This window comes from Phyllobates terribilis, unplaced genomic scaffold (assembly GCF_046119375.1).
Source record: "Phyllobates terribilis strain yellow unplaced genomic scaffold, ASM4611937v1 Scaffold_4057__1_contigs__length_65719, whole genome shotgun sequence".
Lineage (NCBI taxonomy): Eukaryota > Metazoa > Chordata > Amphibia > Anura > Dendrobatidae > Phyllobates > Phyllobates terribilis.
In genome coordinates this window covers 44,673-64,453 of record NW_027366809.1, presented here as the reverse complement: position 1 = coordinate 64,453, position 19,781 = coordinate 44,673, and the positions used below count along the sequence as shown (strand labels likewise).

At 37.7% G+C, this 19,781-nt stretch overlaps 2 protein-coding genes across 2 annotated transcripts; both read left to right on the top strand.

Annotated features, from left to right (window-relative positions):
• The first annotated feature begins 13,356 nt into the window (after window positions 1-13,356).
• Window positions 13,357-14,976, top strand: LOC141248769 (uncharacterized). The gene is made up of 2 exons (XM_073669444.1): window positions 13,357-13,543; window positions 14,342-14,976. The coding sequence occupies exons 1-2, from the start codon at window positions 13,357-13,359 to the stop codon at window positions 14,974-14,976; spliced, it is 822 nt and encodes a 273-aa protein (XP_073525545.1).
• Window positions 14,977-15,514: 538 nt separating this feature from the next.
• Window positions 15,515-17,758, top strand: LOC141248770 (uncharacterized). The gene is made up of 4 exons (XM_073669445.1): window positions 15,515-15,593; window positions 15,728-15,834; window positions 16,047-16,702; window positions 17,437-17,758. The coding sequence occupies exons 1-4, from the start codon at window positions 15,515-15,517 to the stop codon at window positions 17,756-17,758; spliced, it is 1,164 nt and encodes a 387-aa protein (XP_073525546.1).
• Window positions 17,759-19,781: the final 2,023 nt, after the last annotated feature.

Below are 19,781 nucleotides of genomic sequence, written 5' to 3'. Positions count from 1 at the left end.
GCTCCCTCTGTGGATGTCTATGATGGCCTCTCACATCTTCTTGGCAGTAGCTATGTTGATCACCTTGTCATTGTCAGTCCACGTGAGTCCAATGAGAATGTGCTGGCAAGCTTTGGCATTTTTCTCCATCTTGATGTAGTGCTCGGGTGTCTAGTCCTTTCTATCATTGACGGTTGCAGGGATTTCCTCATCATCGAGTTCAATGATCTTCTAGCACTGGTAGTCTTGAGTTTGAATACATATCGTGTGAACTCCCAACCACCAGTCGAGCTCTCCCTCTTGAAGTTAATGAGGCTTGTTGATGGAGACGCCAAGAGTGAATTCTCCATTCTTGGTCATTGTTTCAGAATTGGATCCTACTCTGATACCAATTTTAGGATCATTGAAGGGGCTTGAACTTAGGAACCGAGATTCAAGTTCCTAAGAGCGGAATTCAGGCACTTGTTTATGTGTTTAAGTAATTCATGAACAATATGTAAAATTAAAACACTCTTATCTATTGATTGAATCACAAGAGTTACAACCTAAGTCGAATACACGGTTCTAGATTTGTCACACGACTCTCTACTTAGGCTTGTACAGACTCCTTCACTCAATAGATCTAACCTGCTTCAATGTTTCAAATCTCTAACTCTCAATATCGACTTGCTAACTCACTAATGCTAAAATCGCAAACCTTGTAAAAACCCTAGAACATTACCTTATATAGGTGAGAAATAAAATAAATATCCTAAACCGAAATATTCGTAATCAACAATATTCTATTCATTGAATCTAAACAATAATATCTAAACGGTTCCTTAAATGAAGTAGTTTTCCATAAATAGGAACTGACAAAGATAAAACGCTTGCTCCCCTTCAGCTATATCCTTCGGTTCCCTTCGCGTTCATATATGAGTAATACTCTCGCCGATCCCCTTGAGTGATATAAGCGAGATCACTCTTTCTTGTGTTATTTCTCTTGTTTGGTTCCCTTGAGCTATATCAGCGTGTTGCTCTTATCTCTTGATTATCCTCTTCGGTTCCCTTAAGTGTTATCGTCTCTATTAAAGGTCCTTAGTTCCTTTGCATTTATACTTGATAAATCAGCTACTTCTCCTTGAGCATGATTCCAATATAAGATATATCATAATCCTATAACGACTCACTCAAGGTAGATATTAGAAGCAATAATTTTTTTGTTATCATTAAAACTGAGGAGACGCGGGATAGGAACTGAGTTGCCTAGTTCCTATAACTCAACACAATGTCTCCATTCTCGAAGCAGAATTATGGCCGTCTGGCATGAAATGTAGATTGGGTGGGAGAAGAACATTGCGAGGCTTCTGGTCAAGACTGATCTGCACTTGCGATCAGCCTAATCAAGAAGGGCGTTGAACCCTCCTTAACCTGTTACAACAGTGACAAGGCTTCCTTAAACGAGATTGTCTCATTAAATTTGAACATGTTTATTAGGAGTGGAATAGGGTTGCAGATGCCTTAGCGGACGCATGTTCTTTTCCACAAGGCTTCATGTTCTTAGCTCGCAACCAACGGGTCTTGATAGGATCTTGTTAGAGGACCTCGTTGATTCGCATTGCACTCGTTTTATAACTACTTAATTTTATCATAATCGGAGAGTGCTACATCTCCTTCCATAAAAAAAACCTATAATAGTGAATTAAGAAACCACATATAAAGTATTGTAGTTGTCCCATAGTATGAGGTCGAATAGACATCTCTACATTAATTAAGGAGACTTAATGAGGGTCACTTTGTATTAATTACGTGTACTATTCATGAAAAGTAATTGTACCGTTGTAGTTTTAAGCCAATGAAAATCAATTAACTCATCTCAACAACCAATCAAAACATAGCGTTTAAAGCACGGGATTGGGTATTTTCTTCCTAACATAACCCCGAAATTATTACACCTTTTATATGAGAATAAATGCCTTAAACTGTTCAATAAAAGAATTTACTTCTTCATTTCACAAAATTAAAGAGAGGGTTACAGAGATTTAAAGGGGACAAAAAGATAGCATTCAATACTCCATTAAAGGAAATTAAAGAGAGCATCATTCTGCCACCTCTGATAACTTTAGGTTTTAACTTTAACTAGGTTGTATGGACATGTGCTTCACACGGGCTTTAGTTTTTGGGTTTATGCCATGTATGAAGTGGACATGATGTATATGATATAATCTCAAACCGAGTGAAGAAAACTATAAGCCTAAGTACGCAACTATTCCCCTTATAAATTATTAAATCCAATTAAATTAAAATATTGATATAAACATGCAAGATCCGTTCCAATTCAATAAATTAGTTCAGTATATTTAAACTTCAGTACATTCAGCATCCTCAATGGTGTAACTCATGTTGAGTATCATATTCAATTCTTAAATATTATTTTAATTTTAAGATACTCTTACTCTACAATGGTGATACTCATATCAAGTATCATAATTATTTTTTTATATTTCTCTTTTTTTTATTAGTCTTATATAAAGTGTTGAAGTTATTTTTTTAATTGTAACTAAGTGAAGAGTAGGACCAAATGTGTAAGCTTTTTATGATATTGTGTAAGAGTGAGTATCATACATATGATACTCAAAAGTAATTTTTATATTGATTCAATAAAAAATATGACATTTATCTTTAAAATAAGCTTATGATACTTGGAGTATCATTATTGTGGATGCTCTTAGAATAGGTAATTATTTTGGTTCATGTATGAGTTTTTTATTTATTTATTCTGGTTCTTGTATGAGTTTTTTACATTCTTCTGTTTTGATAATTACTACTTTTGAGAAAATAACAAAACTTCATTGTGTTGGTGATGCTAACAAACTTGAAGAAGTCTATGCATTTGTATGTAAAACCATTATGGGATAACATCTTATGGCATCCAAGTCTTTTTGTGACATAATTTGTACGTCTACTTGGAGTCTAATTGTGTTTTTGCTAGGATATCATATTCTTTGAACAATATATCAGGATCCATGATATAAATTTGACAAAATCAAAACTGAGATCATACAAACATTCATATTTAGTTTTAAGCATCTTCCAGAATAACAACAACAATAGAAATCCAAGGAATAACTAAAGGAACCTATACAAAACTATGGAACATGAGTGTATACAAGAACTCTTTAAGTAAAATTTTAGCTACATCATATTCATCCATAAACCTCCATAAACTTCATCTACATCATGTGCTAAGTGCTCTAGTATCATAAAACATCCAATTCAGACTTCAAAGTCACGTTTAAGTGCTCTAGTATCATAAAACATGATAATCTCTATCAATTTTGTCATACTGATAATTGACATTCAGCTTTAATAAAATGAGAATATCATATCAAAGGACGAAATAATATCTCAAAGTCGGAATAGAACTTTCATTATCCAATGACTTAAACCTTAACCTTCCTTCTAGTAGGTTTATTAAGAAAAGCACATACTTGACACAAAAGATACCCCTATTGATTTCAAATGAGCAATCAGACGTGAAAGAGTGTATCCAATATCTACAAAATGTTCAACCTGAGGTAATTAGAGGTGATGATAGACTCACTTTATATCACACATAGGCATTGTTAATTTCCATTACTGATGCTTTTATGCTTTTACGCTTTTATGCTTTTATGCTTGTTGTTAAAAGGAAAAGAAGGTGGCTATGAACTTATTACAAGGAAAGGGGATGAAGTGTAAAAAGGACCGTTACCTGTCACCGATAAGATGAAGCTCACAAAGTTTGCTCTCTCTCTTTGTCGTTCTAAACATCCCGACGTCAATTACACATCTCATGATATCTGAAGTGCCAGAACGTGAGTAGAAATATTGTATTCTTAAGTAAAGCAACAAAAGGGAAAAATTAATGCCCCTATATAATCTTACCAAATAGATAGGTGGAGTCATTGGCTTGGATTTTGTCGAGGGCAACCAGTTGGAAGGGAAATCCCACAAAATCAGCAGCCGCGCGGTCACGCTGATACACAATATTGTAACCTTCAAGCTCAATTACATAATCGTCGGTGTGATGGACCTGATATTTGTCTTTGTTAGGGGCTATGAAGAAACTCTCAATGCTATAGATCATGCTTCCTAAAACTTTGAAATGAAGCAGTGGGAGATGTTGCTTTTAGCATAGCATTGGATAACATTTCCTTGGAAAGTAAAACACATAATATGACACACTAAGACAAGTTTCAGACAACCAATTGTGTCTGGTAATATTCACAAAAATTCATTTGTTTTTCAACCTATTTCAAATAACATAAGCAGTTACCCGTTTAACATACATTGGCAGCTAGCCATACATCAAGAGTTCTCTAATTGAGATGTGTAGCCTTATAGTAGTCAATTACGGAGTACTATGAATTTTTAGTTAGTAGAAGACACGTCACAAGCAGGTTTTAAGTCTAAAAAAGTGCTAATACTGCTATGCAGAATCATCTAAAATAAACCTTGATTCACAGAAAATTCATATAAATAGCCACCTTAAAATATATTTACTAAACCCTAAATGTCATTCTAATCAATGTTGTAATAGTCACTTGGTGCGTATTATACTGTATTATTAAGTACAAGATATTTTTCTTTGGATCATCCCTTTCAGCTCTCCTTCATGTTAATGTATTCACTGCATAAAACTAATAAACTTAAATCACCTAAAATTGTTTTTAGTCGAAGTGTATTACATCTGCCTTGATTTCATGCTATTGCGAATCTGGCTATGAATTAGAACTATCTTATAAAACTAATAATCCACCTAAAATCGGCTCATGGGAAATGAAAGCAAAACATACTCCTAACTTGTATATTGGAAATTTTTATGCTCTGTTATAATTTATATCTTACAATTCTCATTTTATTTGTATGTGCATCAATATTTATCTACTGTGATGCTCCTGAATTCACAGGAATTTATATATTCACCACAATACATACTACAAGCAGGTTTAAGACAAACAAATCTGCTAATGCCGCTATGAATAATCTTCTAAAATAATCCTTGATTCACAAGTAATCCATATAAGTAGTCATCCAAAAATATTTATTGAAGCTGGTATTATGTTCTTGTTAATGTCAACCCAGCGAATCAACCAGTGTTAAATTAACAACTGTAGAAGGAAGCAATAGTCAACAGAAAAGTAAGACTTAATTTCAAAATTCTTATATCAATGGAACCATCTAACAACCTATCAATGTGAGAGAGAGAAATCAGAACAAACAGTAAACATGGAGCAAGACAAGATGCAGTCTCTTCCTAAAAAAACAAAGTACAGAGTTGAGTCATAAAATAAGGGTGTTGATACCGTGATTTGCGCACCACAAAGTTGTCTACTACGGTTTGTAGACGATTTTTTTTCACCCACTGCGGATTTACGGACGGAAAAAAAACCCGTCAGCAAATCCATAGTGGACATCTTGTGGTGCGCCTATAATTCAACTAAAATAAACAATTTTTTGAATGTCCTCTAACAATGGCCTAATAATGCAGACACCTACCTTTGGAGAATAGATGTTGAGTTGTATGGGCAAATGAGAAATTTGTTTTCACTTTCCAATTAGTCGATCAGTTTCATCTTGTATTTCCGTACGAACCAAGGATGCACATGATCATAAGTGTAAGTCACTGATTTAATTTATGTTTGTGTCAATGCAGCAGATAGATGAAGCAAACTTGACACTCATATAAGGTCTTGCTCATATGCAAAAGACAAGATCATACATCTACTTCAATTATCAACCTAAAGATCAGCATTAACTAATTGATTACCTTTCCTCAGTGATAAGAAACTGAAAGCCATCAACCACTACATACTTTCAATAATCTACATACGTCTACAAAAGATAATTACATCTTTAAAGCAAGATGTTTGACCAAGATATTGTACCATTGTGCAGAGGTCAACCCGTCCTCCATAAATAAGATCTTACCTACTATTTCCCAAACAAAACTAATAATGAAAGTTGATAATTAAACAAAACAAATAAATTCCCTTAGGGAGGACATGAAACATGTAGTCTTCAAAATACAAAAAACAAGTTGAAGCACCAAACTTACTTTGTGCACTCATTTAGGGCAGTTAGGAGCTTCAAATATGGGTATGCTACTATTCTCTTGAATCTCTACAAGAGCTGCCACAACATTTTCTACTACCATTGGGTTATTATCCAAAACGAGATCTTTAAGTGCATCCACAAAACCTTTGTCCTCCACCATCTCAGCATTTATGTCATAAAGCCTAGCAACACTTATTGCAGCTGACTTTCGAACATATGGATCATCATCTTGTCAATGAAGGAATCTCTAATTAAATATTTGAAATTCCTTAACACAGTTTGATGTCCTACTACAGTAGTTGAGCCTACTGTATCAATAATACACATATTGAAATAATTTTTTGTTGAAAGAGCTTTCACATGTACTAATAAGCTAAATTTGTTTGTGCTTTATGTCAAGGTCTCATACTGTAGCACATACCATATAAACATCTACAAGAAGCTGAGATGTACTGCTAGAGGCTAAGCCTAACCTTAAGGCAACTCTGAAGAGGATCACAAAGATATTCTGTAATTCTATCAACATGAATGCATCCCAGTAAGAACTTTTCAACCATAAAAATTTGGTAGCAATACTATATGCAGAAGCAATATTGTTAGGGTCTGTTCGATCTGTCAATGTTACTAAATGTTGATGTTGTTAATGATGCTGGTGCTGGTACTGGTACTTCATTTAATTCTATTGCTGGTACTTTTTAAACATAAATACATGTTCGGTAAAAGTACTTAAATTTTATAAAATTATAACAAAATATCAAAATTACCCTTTAATCATATCCATCTAAAACCTAACCCCTTTCTTCGTCCACCCATTTTCGATGTCTTCCTAGAAATTAAATTCAAACCACAAACCACCATTGATACCGCCGGAGTAGAGTCGACGTCAACGATTCAGTCCAGATCTGGCCTTATTCAACCATCTTCTTCTTCAATTACTCCTCTTGATCTGTTGTATTGAAGATTAAATCCAGAACTAGCCTGCTCAGATCTAGTCCGAATCTGGTCGGAGATGGTCAGGGAGTTTGAATCTGGTCGGAGATGTGAGGAAGACAGCTATGGGTTTGATAATGGGACACACCATTTCCGGTCGGAGGTGAGGACAAAACTATTGAGGACGAAGATCTTGAGGAATGAATCTTTCCAGATTTGGAGGATGAAGCTTTTTGAACTCCGGCGGGATCTCGCCAGTGAGGAAGACTGTAGTGGTGGTGCCAATAATCTTCATTAAACACCATTGTTGAAGAAAAAGAGGTAGGGGAAGAACAAACATATCGGGGAGAGAGATGTGAAGTTAGGGATAATTTTGGGAATTAAAAATAAAAGTACTTCTGTTTTTAAAAAGTATAGATTGATTACTTCTTGTTTTTCTCAAATAAGTACTTCAAAGTACTTTAATTTTTTTTAAGTAGAGGAAACGAACGAGTCAAAATTCTACGTGAAAAATTAAGTATTTAGAAGTACTTATTTTTGACCAACCGAACAGACCCTACCTTTCAACAAGAAACCAATAAGAGGAACTCACCAAAATCGGTAAATCGGTGGTTGGGAAAGTGAAGAAACTCAACATATTCATGGGTTGCTAGCTCTGTTTTATGCAATTGCAGTACCAACGGCCTCTTTGTCACAATTCCTGCAAATTATTTTTGAAAATAGGTACCTCCAGGTTTTCGGAAGGAAACAATCAACCAACACAACTGGTTATTAAACCCTAACCAAAGACCAACAAATTAAGGACGAAAATTCGAAGAGTAAAACACAATTATAAGAAGACCTAACCAGATCCTTGGGGGAGAAAGGTTCTTCCGACGATGCTCTCAAGCACATAAGACTTGCCAGAACTCTAAAAAAGAAACCAATCGATCAACAAAGTTTACAAAACCCTAGCCCCTTCTACCGAAGTTATTATAAACGAATCAAACAACTTAGGAAGACGAAGGGAAAGAAAAACACTATAGGGAAGAGAAAGAGGAATTGTCACCGACATCATGGTCGTTGAGCATGGTACGGGATCTTTGAATTATGTTGGCAAGTCAGATCAATCTCTCCATAGTCGACATCTTTTTATAAGCAAGAGATGCAGAGATGACGGAAAATCGTAGCAGGTAAGGTAAGGGAAGTGGAAGAAGATTATGCAGAATTTGACTGGAAAAAAATGTGGGAAATTTCAGTCAGAGAGGAGAGGCTGTCCCCAGGAGCCAAGCTTCAATTGACGAAAAATGCACCAGATTCTCATTGGCGTTGATGAAGAGGAATTCGAAGAGGAGGAAGTATGTAACACAAGCGGTGAAAAGGACTCGGAAGAGGAAGTAATGGCGTAAAGGAAAGCAAATTGGAAACGTTCATGCTCCTAGAAGAGTTGGAAAGGACTCGGAAGAGGAAGTAATGGCGTGAGGAAGACAGCTATGGGTTTCATATGCTCCTAGGATCCCTTCATGCTCCTAGAAGAGTTGGAGGTAATAAATTGACCCCCCAACTCAACTTTTATAGTATATTAGACGAGCCATCATTTTCTGGCTAAGACGACATGAAGGGATCCTAGGAGCATATGACATTCATGATATCAAGAATCAACTTAAATGATGAGCCAGTATATTCAGGGGATATTTTAGGACTACCTTTTAATCTCAACAAGGGTGTATCCTAAAGTCCTCCTCCAAATGCTCAGTCACCACAAGAACAATCCCAAGAACAACGTCATCATCAACCAAGAGGAGACTCAACATGGAGAATAAAATGGATATTCTTCATTTCATGCTCAGCAAGGCATCACATGAGAAACTAACAATAGGAATTATTGAAGAATTTGTACACAAGTTCAATGTTTCTATGAGGACAGTAGGAAGACTATGGTAGACAGCAAAAGATCATCAACACTCAAATGAACCTGTCAAGATAACTATAAACTACCACAATTGTGGAAGAAAGCGAGTTCAGGTACAGCAAGAACAAGTAGCAGCCCTAAATATCGAAAACAGAATATGCATACGGGACTTGGGAAGCCATCCAAGCATTTCAAAGTCGAGTTGTCATAGAGCAATCAAAAGAGGGGAAATGAGACCACACACCAATCCACTATACCCGGGATTGATAGATCAACACAAAAAACAAGTCTTGAATGGATTATCAAGCATTTGGAAGGGGACACTTCACAGTCAAAGTCATCCTACATTTCCATGTTTGATTATGTGCATTTTGGATGAAAAATGGTCCTATATATCCAAAAAGTCACACATAGTCTATCTAGCACAGGCAGAGAGAGGAAAATACAGATCTGCAAGTTCAAGTAAGTTCATACCTAAAGTAATGTTCACTGCATATGTTCCTAGGCCTAGGTTTATTCAGATGGACAGTGTGCATTTGATGGAAAAAATGGTGTTTTTATATTCACATATCAAGAAGCAACAAAAAGAACATCCAAAAACAGAGATAAGGGGATAATGTTTACAAAACTTGTTAAATAAGTTAAGAAGAGAGTTTGCAGGAGAATGCTAATAGATCAAAATGTCCCAGAAACCAAGGCCAAATCGCCACAAGATGGTGCAGATAGAGTAATATTCATCTAGCAAGATAATGCTAAGGCACATATTACTCAAGATGATCCAGAATGATAATTGATACACAAACAAGATGGATTTACATTTCTTTTAGTATAGCAGCTAGATAACAACCCAGATCTTAACATATCAGACTTAGGATTTTTCAGAAGCATTCAGTCTCTAGTGCATAAGAAAATGCCAAAGAATATTGATGATATGCTAAGGGCAGAGAATGATGCATTTTATGAGTTGTATCCTAAGACTCTAAGCAACTTTTGGTACTCACTACAGTTTGTCATGAATGAGATTTTAAACTGAAAGGGCTCAAATGACTACATCTACCACACCACAACAAGAACAAACTATAAGCTCAAGGAATTCTACCTACAAGCATAATAACACCATAAAGAGACATAATTAGAACATGGATGGATTTGTATGGAGGTACACAGACACAAGAAAATGGAGTACAAATTCTCAAGTTGGACCATCAAATTAAGCAGCTGAAAATCATATTGACAGAGAAGAAGATGACCATGATTTTTAGAGTCAACATATTTAACATTGATCATGTTAACACATTAACATGAGCAATGCTAAACAATGCATAATCTAGGCTATTTTGTTTTCAAGACTATATAATCTAGAATTAAATATGCTTATTTTGGATATTATAGACTATATGTATGATAAATTGTCTAAGATTGATGATGTTAATACATTAACATGATTATTTTTATCATGTTGAACCTTTAACATGATAAACAAGTGTATTTTCTACCTTATTCTGTAACTATGCTTGGTGAATATCTAAAGCTTGTTTGTTAAGTCAAGGAAGAAAAATTCAAGCAAGTAAAGTTCAGGGAATTAAGGAGATTAATTTTACTTTTGATTTATTTCAGATGTCCCCATTATCATCATTGTAAACACCCTTCTAATAAATGCAATAGAGTACATATATACATGCCTAAGTCATAAGTGATTGATTTCTATATGTAAACATAGGCATGTTTGAGTCATGACTGGCCTCCATATGTAGACATAGGCATGCCTGAGTCACAATTGAGTGGCTACCTATGATAACACTACAACATTCACCTAATAAGAGTATAAATTCAACCTAGGAATCTCCTCGAATATATGGTACAAATTCTCATTTTGCATTTAACATCCTTGACACAAACCAAAATAATATAACACTGAAAGAACATAGGCATCGACCAGATATAGCAAGTGTGTTCATATAGCATACTGTAAATAAATGTACAAAAAACCTAAAGCATCTCAGTTTATATTCCATTACTATCATAGATGCAAGTTTAATGAAAAATTGCAAGCACATTAACACACGACTCACTATATTGTGTTCATATAGCATTTATTATGCAATTCTAGCTTGTGACTCAATTAAATGCATAACATATCCATTTGTAAGATATTCCTTTCATTCAACAACAAAGATCACAAGGTGCTAAATAACAAGGCATGAAACTAACCAAGATTACCAACCAGCATGTCTCAATATAACTTGCAGTAACATATCACAACATGTTCCAAAGCAGAGCTGACAACACAGTCGACAACAATCACATGCAAGACTGTGATTCACAACAGAGTCACCATTCCCCCACATGCAAGCATGTGAGTACATCAACATCGTCAACACAATAACATGCACACATAAATTAAGCCTCATAGACAAGGGATACATACAAACATAGTAAATTATGCAAAAATAGTCACAAGTCAAGTCATCAAGGCCACAATACCATAGATCACAGTCCGAAAAAGGCCTTCAAGGCCACAAAATCACAAAAGACAATTCAGTTAAGGCCTTCAAGGCTAGAAAACACCAAAATACCAGTCCAGTCATGCATTACTAGGAGACATTAAACTAAAACCATCCAAAATACTTGGCTATATTTCTTCATAATCGGATCTCACCTCAATCACTTCACAAAACAAAGGTCGCATCGTCGTAGATTTAACCCTCTTCATTGTCTGCCACACGTGTCACACCGACCCTCGTCTGGAAGGCCCCGCCTCGGTCAGCTGCGGTGCTGGCTTAACATGGGAATGAAAAAGGGACGGCATCAGAACCTTCGCAGGAGATGTGTTAGGCGTCTTCGCAGGTGAAGTGATACGAAATCGAATGGGGGTGTCGATTCGTCTCGGGCGCGGATCTAGATCGAGCACGTTCACCTGGTCGTCGATTGTGTTTGATTGTATTTGAGTAACAAAATAAGAACGTGTTTGAGTAAAGAACAAGAAAGTGTTTGGCTCGTTGAGGTGCGATCCCGGACCGGAGTGGCGCCGATGCAAAAGATGAGATGACTTAACTTCTAATTTGCATTCAACGTGATTGTAAAAGAAATACAAGTAGGCTATATATAGCCAAAGAAAACCTTTCAAAATCCTAGTGGACTTGGGCTTATTCTAACTAATGGGCCGACCCTCTTAAGCATAAGAGAAGCACACTCCCAAATAGGAGATATATTAGAAAATGCAGAAAACGTTATAATGCTTATTAATAATAAAAATAGGTAATAACTATATACTAAGTATTCGCCCAAGGAGGACGTCAAGGTCGCGGTCGTCTCACTTTTGCCTCGTATTGTCTGATTGCGAGCCAGGATCGCATCATGAAGTCATCGGTGGTTGCTCTACCTCCACCATATGCTCTCGAATTGGTTGCTCCACCGTAGTCTCTTAAGACCGGTCGCTAGAGACGGTGTGTTCGTTGACACACCGACGCTTCGGTGCCAGAGGACAAAAGGTGACTTCGGGGGAATCAGGACACTTAGGCTTTTGTTGGGGCTCGTTGGAGTCGGTGGTCCAGTCGTCGCTCATTTTTGAAGGCGAATGAAGGGTTAAAGTTGAGGGGACCAGTAGTGGTGGTGAAATGAGAGGGGACACACGAGAATCGGCGATGAAAGCGACGAGATAAAGGGCACAGAAGTGGGTTCGTCGATGAAAGAGAACTAGAGAAGTCGGTAAACTGAATCGGTGACGAGAAGGAGCGAAGAAGAGAAGAGAGTGTTTAGGGTTAAAGGCGAGCCGGTTAGGGTTAAGAGAGGTGGCGTTGAAAGTGTATATGTGAGCTAGTCTTGGGTTGGGCTCGGGGGATATTGGGCTGACAAAACAGGTTGGGTTAGATTAGGTTAATGGGTTAGGATTGGGTTTAGTTTAGTTTATCCGAATTAGGCTTTTAATCAGGGGTTTGTAGGGTTAAAATAAAGATTTAGTTTAAAATTATTAAGTTAATTAGTGTAATTTTGAATATTTGATTTTGAATAAAAATAAAGGTTTGATAAAATGGTGGAAAGTAAACAGGTGTTGGTAGAAATGATGATGTAGATGGTTGATGAGAAAGTAAAAATGTAAATAAAGTAAAGGATATTTAGAGTAATTATTAAATTTATGAATGATATTAATATAAGAATTTTATGAACATACATGGATATTTTTTGAATTTGGACAAACAAAGAGAAACACCCGATTTAGAGACAGTACCGAAATAATGGGACGGAGGTAGTACATATTAAACCACTAGGGGTAGTATACGAGAATAAAAAAAGTTCGGATAATCGGCGCAGTTCTCTTAAAATAGAAGGATGTGAAAGAAATTTTACTAAATTACGAACATTTTAATCGGGTATCTTCTCTGCATTCATCGCCTCCTCCTCGCCATCGCATCTCACCACCCAAACTCAGGGAGTCAACAGATTTAGGATCGAACTGCAGATTCCCTTGAGCTCATACGATGCTTCGAGCCGCGTCCAGGAGGCTCTCTTCTCTGACCTCCTACTCCTCTTCTTTGAGGTCTGCCGCCGCCATATCCAAAAAACCCTTCTCTGTCGCCGGCGCTAATTCGTCATTTGATGACTCCAGATTCTCTTCCGGTCGTGATGCTTTTTCTTTTGCTGGCCAATTTCACGTTCCACGCCGAGGTTACTGCTTTTCTGTGTTTTCCTTCGGTTATAATTTTAGGGTTTCTGTCTGGGATTTGTGTTTTTGATATGCTTTTGGACTACTTGTGCTGGGGTATATTCACGGCCTTTCTGAATTGTTATATTTTGTTGCGATGATCAAATCTGGAATTTCACCTGCCTTACTCAGTTCGTTTAGTAACAGTCATTATTGATGTTCGAATCGTTTGGCTTGCTATGTCCATTGATTGTGCTGAGGACCAATTAATTGAAAAGTTGATTATCCAATATGTACTGGTTGTAGTGGAGCTGTTTGGTTAGTAATCACTAATCAGGAAAGGTTGGTTAATGATCAGGAGATGTAAGAAATGCCTGTTGTTTGATCAAGTTTAGAAGAAAACGTCTTCATTTAGACTTTGGAATTGTGCTAAACAGTCTGTATCAAGGAATGTATCACATACCAACTATTGAAAATGAGTTTAAGAATACGTACAGCTTGTAATGTGTTAACTAATATGGTTAAGGGGATACAAAGACTATGTATATCAGTATATGGAAATACAAAGACTGTAGATTTGCTTGTAATCAAGCAACCCCATTGCTTCCATTAAGAATACTGCCACTTTTGTAAATCTTGGAGCCATCAATGAGTGGGAAGGTACTTCAGCTATCTAAGCAAGTGTATACTGTATGATTTTATCTGGAATTGAAAGCTTGTTGTGCTTAAAAAGATCTGTAAGATCTACTAATATCTTCAGTTTTTTAGTAACACCATTTGATATCCTTGTTGTCGACCTCGAATCTGATTGTGTTGTGTAGGTTTTGGTTCTGAATCAGTGATTGGAAAGGGTGAGTATGGAGACATTCCAGCAACGGTAGCCGCCATAAAAAACCCGAGCTCGAAGATCGTATACGAGAGCTACAACCACGAGCGTTACCCAGCGGGGGACCCCTCGAAACGGGCGTTCGCCTACTTCGTCCTGACAGGTGGCAGGTTCGTATACGCGTCCCTGATCCGGCTCCTCGTCCTGAAATTCGTCCTAAGCATGTCAGCAAGCAAAGACGTGCTCGCCCTCGCTTCAATCGAGGTAGATCTCTCCAGCATCGAGCCCGGTACAACAGTAACCGTGAAGTGGCGCGGTAAGCCCGTCTTCATCAGGCGCCGTACAGAGGACGACATCAAGCTTGCTAACACGGTCGAAGTGGGGTCGCTGCGGGACCCACAGCAGGACAGTGAGAGGGTCAAGAACCCTGAGTGGCTCGTTGTGATCGGTGTTTGTACTCATCTTGGATGTATTCCATTACCGAATGCGGGTGATTTCGGTGGCTGGTTTTGCCCTTGCCATGGCTCTCACTATGATATCTCCGGTAGGATTCGAAAGGGGCCTGCTCCTTTTAATCTCGAGGTGCCCACTTACTCTTTCTTGGAAGAAAACAAATTGCTCATTGGTTGAGCTTCAAGATCATCGTCTTTCAAGATTTCTTATTTATACCACATTGGTTGCTCTTCTCATAAAGAAAGATTTTGATTCAATGGTTTTGTAAGCTAGATATGTTAACTACATCTAGTGTTGCAATCGGTTTTTATATGAATAATGATGCGCAATTGTGCATGCTTATCATCTTTTTGGCAATTGCTCTACACTTTCACTTGAGATCTACCATCAGCTCAATTTCTTGTCACTTTGGTGCAGTTCTAATCGCATTCGTTTTTCCAATCGGTTCATATTTTCTCTTTGCAAGATAAAGCTTGATTTGCTGCCGCCAATCCTCTATCTCTCCACCAGTGACAAATCAATCCACCACCGACTATCGGCGCCGTCTTCCTTCACTTTGATTGATGGAGTTACGAGAAGGGCATTGCCATCTTCGATGCATCCTATCCGGCATCGGAGGTATGGGAAAGTGAAAATGGTGACTGGTGTAGGAGGAGAGGTTTGGTGTGGTTTCATGGAGTGGGTTCGAAGGAGACCGAAAAAGGTGGGGAAATAGATGTATTGGAGCGGAGGGAGAGAGAACGAAGGAAAAGAGGGAAACAGAGAAGTTACCTCATCATTTTATACGGAGAAAAGTAGGAAACACTATCAATCCATTCATTAAGGGAATGGAAAAGTGTTAATGTGAACTCCAAACACCTACCTCTGGCGGAAACGCCATTAATCTGTTTCCATACCCCCTTATTAATGTAAACAAACGGGCCATAAGGGTGTAGGAAAGCGGCAATCCCTGACTCCATTACCTATCAAATCCCTCCTCGATGCCAGTCTCCCAAGCGCTTGACTCTCGCACATCTTCTTATCCAAGCCTCAATTGTACATGAACAAAGCAACATAGTCTAATCCTAGGCAAAGGAAAAGTGATGCGTACAAGAGACGAAACTCTCTACAAAATTGTAATAACCACCCCAATTATACAAAAACTTTACTAAAGCAATCCAGTTCACCAAAATGTTATTCCCATAGCACATTGCTAGGCATATACACACGTGTATCGTAATCAACAACCCTTTGATCCGTTCAATCAGGCCTTTTCCATTACATGCAGAAAACAATACCCAAAAAAAGACAACAAACACCAAACCGATCTCCCTCAAAACAAGATCCCATTAACCATGATCACACCACACAAAAACCTAATCACAAAACACAAGCGTCTACCCTTAGAGCGGCCATGGCTAGCAGCCTTATTCCTCGCAATAACCATCGCCATAATCATCTTCCTCATCAACCTAAACGCCACCTCACAAATCTCCTTCTTCTGCAACGCCAAACCCCACCTTGACTCATCCACGGAGTCCGGCGGTGTAGGGGCCACTCCGGTGCAACTTCAAGCGGTGCTACACTATGCTACGACGCAGGATATGCCGCAACAGTCACGGCCGGAGATTCAGGTGACGTTCGACGTTCTCCGGTCACTGTCGCATTCGGGAAATTTTCTGGTGTTTGGGCTTGGACATGATTCGTTGATGTGGTCGTCTTTTAATGCAAATGGTGTCACTTTCTTCTTGGAGGAGGATCCGGGTTGGGTTCAGACGGTTCTTACTAAAGCGCCGAGTATTAGGGTTCACTCGGTTCATTATAAGACTAAGCTTTATGATGCTAAGAATTTGTTGGATCGCTATCGGTTTGAGTCGTCTTGTTTGCCTCCTAAGCTTCATTTGCAAGGGAATACTCAATGCAGGTAAATTAATAATGTTTACAGCATGAATCCTTAATTTTACAATGATTTTATGCTGGAAATTATTCATCCAGTTCTTAATACTAAGAATCGTTTGGTAATCAAATAGATTAGAAGCAAAAAAATGAATCAGTTGTATTCCATGTCCTACTCGATACCCACTGTTCTAAGAATCCCTCTGGACCTCGACCAGGTTTTAGTCGTCCCTCATCGTCTAGTTATTATATTTGGAGAATAAACTCTCACATCGGAAATGAGACACAATATGCTCTTTATATATATTCTTTAATATTACCAATTAATTTTAGGATTGAACCGTATAAACTTATATGATGACCTAACATGTATATGCCGCAAACCCAATCTAGGCCAGTTTATCATAGTACAAGTCATCTAAGTCTATTTTTATAGTTCACATGTATTGTTCATACAATTCCATTTTTTGTAGCACATATTTTTCTTTTTACTTTGCACATGTGCAAAAAAAGGTTAAGATATTTGAAGTCATTACCAATCAAACTGCATGGACTATACAAATAAACTAGGGTGGTCTAAATCCTTTCTATTAAAAAGTAGGACGAGGATTATAATAGGGTATAGCAAATGCTTGGAAATAGTAATATCTTGGCAATTTTAATTCGTCTACAGTTTCAAAGATAAAGAGTTGATTTTGATCTGCCTAGATGAAATATTTGTAGTTATATGATTGAGAAAGAGATGTAAAATGTACGGTGTAGGTTGGTACTAGGAGATTTAGCAGACGAGGTATACAGCAAGACATGGGACGTGATAATGATCGACGGGCCAAAGGGGTACTTCGCGGAGGCGCCAGGTAGGATGGGCGCCATTTTCACAGCAGCGGTGATGGCGAAGTCAAGGACGAAGGCAGGGTCAACCCACGTGGTATTGCATGATGTTAATAGAAGAGTTGAGAGAGTTTATGCTGAGAGGTTTCTCTGTAAAAAATACTTGGTTAAGGCTGTTGATAGGCTTTGGCATTTTGTTATTCCCCCAGCTACCAAACACCAGAGGGATACTGGCCGCGACTACTTCTGCTGATCAACCATGTTTCCATTCATGTCATGGAGAACATCACTTTATGTACAGCATCAATATTTGGAGTTCATGTTTGTCTAGTTCATTACTAGCCAATAATGTTATCTGTTTCATTCATATAATGCAAGAAACAATAACAGAACATAACATCATCATCATCTACCCTTGACTGCTTCCTCTATTTGTCCTGATGACATTACTGATGCCCAGCTGTCGAAGTTCGCTTCTTGCATTTGCTCGTGCAACTGCGTAATACAAGTGAATCATTATCCTTTTTCTGGGAAATGGGTGATTCAATTCAATGTCAATGAACATGAAGAACAAACTGCATATTCAGCAAAAGTATTACCTTTTCAAGGATAAATGACTGATCATTTGGCTGAAGTTTTCGCATATGTTTCAGCATGTCCAGTTGCTGCAGAAAAAGCTCCATTACAACATTAAGTTAGAAGAAATTGCCAAGAGAGAGAGAGAAACCTAACCTGTTGTTGGAGCTGGTTTTGACTTTGCATTTTTTCAGCAAATTCCTCGGGTCCGAGTTCAGCTTCATCACAAGCCATCTCTTCACTGCAATATAATTAAGGAATATGCACAATGAATTCTCTTGGTAGCTGTCATTTGTGATTGTATATGCACTATTACAAGACCACTCATGGCGAATAATCGCCCATTTTTAATGCTTTAATGTCATGAGTAAACATCACCATTCGAATGGAATAAAAACACTTATATATGTTTCCACAAGCATGTTTTGCGAGTAAAAGAGATAGGCCAGAACTATAATTCAGCATCTTACTTGGCAACAAATCCATAAAAGCGGATCATGAGGTCCCGATCATGCTCATACACCATATTCACTTTCCCTAAACAGCCAATTCCAAATCCAGGATCTGTGACAGATCACATTTCACAGGTCACAGTCAAGCTACTGTGTACACAATTATAGTAGATTGTCAAAAAAGGAATCGAATCAGCACTCAAAAACAAAGTAAAGCAATTGGATTGGAAAACACAGTGGAGAGTGAGAAGAGCACGCAATTGAAACAGTATTCAAGCTTGTTTCTTATTGATCAATGGAGGATGAAAACAATAGATGAACTGTTACTAACCAACACCCATCTCCAAAAATATCTCCTCTTGAATAGCAGTTGTTATAGCAACAGCCTCCTGCCAATATAGCACGCTTCAAATTCACAACAAAACTCCACAACAAACACCAAAACCCTAATTAAATTTGATAAACTGAACTAACCCTATAAGAATACGTATTAAAAACCGCGATTTGGGGGAAATAAGGATGAAATTGGAATGCTTGCCTGCTTATCCATCACAGCTTCAACAATCCGCTTCTTCACATCTGATCAAACCACAAAGATTGCAGAGTTTCAAATACAGAAACAATAGAACGGACACGGTTTAAATTACAGAATACAAAAAGGAGCACCAGGCTGAGAAGTAAGGTAGGAGAATCGATCGAAGAGATAAAGCAGCTGCTCTCTCGACAGCATCCCTGAGCTCTGAGAATTCGCCATGGAAGCTGCTTTTTGCGCTCTCTCTCTCCACCACCAGGTTTTTATCTAGGCGCATAAAGTGTCGCAGAAATTAAAATGTTTAAGAATCATCACCCTTATCTGTAGCCTGTAGGTGTAGCCTACCACAGAATAAAGTATGACTTAATAAGAACTTAGAGATGTCTAATTACTGTTTAAGTTGCCAATGAATTCCAACAATTGAGAAGGAAATTTGTAGCTTCATTGTATTATTGCTTCTCTTTATTATCCCAACACAGTTCTATTTCCTATCATATTCATCCATATTAATTGATGAATCTTCTATGTACACAAACCAAAACTAGCATCCACCAGTTACAGTTGTTGACACATAATTATACATAGATATAAGACACTTTTTGCAGAGCTTTGATCACATCTTTGTTATGCATCTACAGCAACTTGAGGAGCCATTATAGTGTTCCTCAAGAACCTGGCCGAACGCAAACGTGGGAGGCAACCCTGCTGAACTTGCT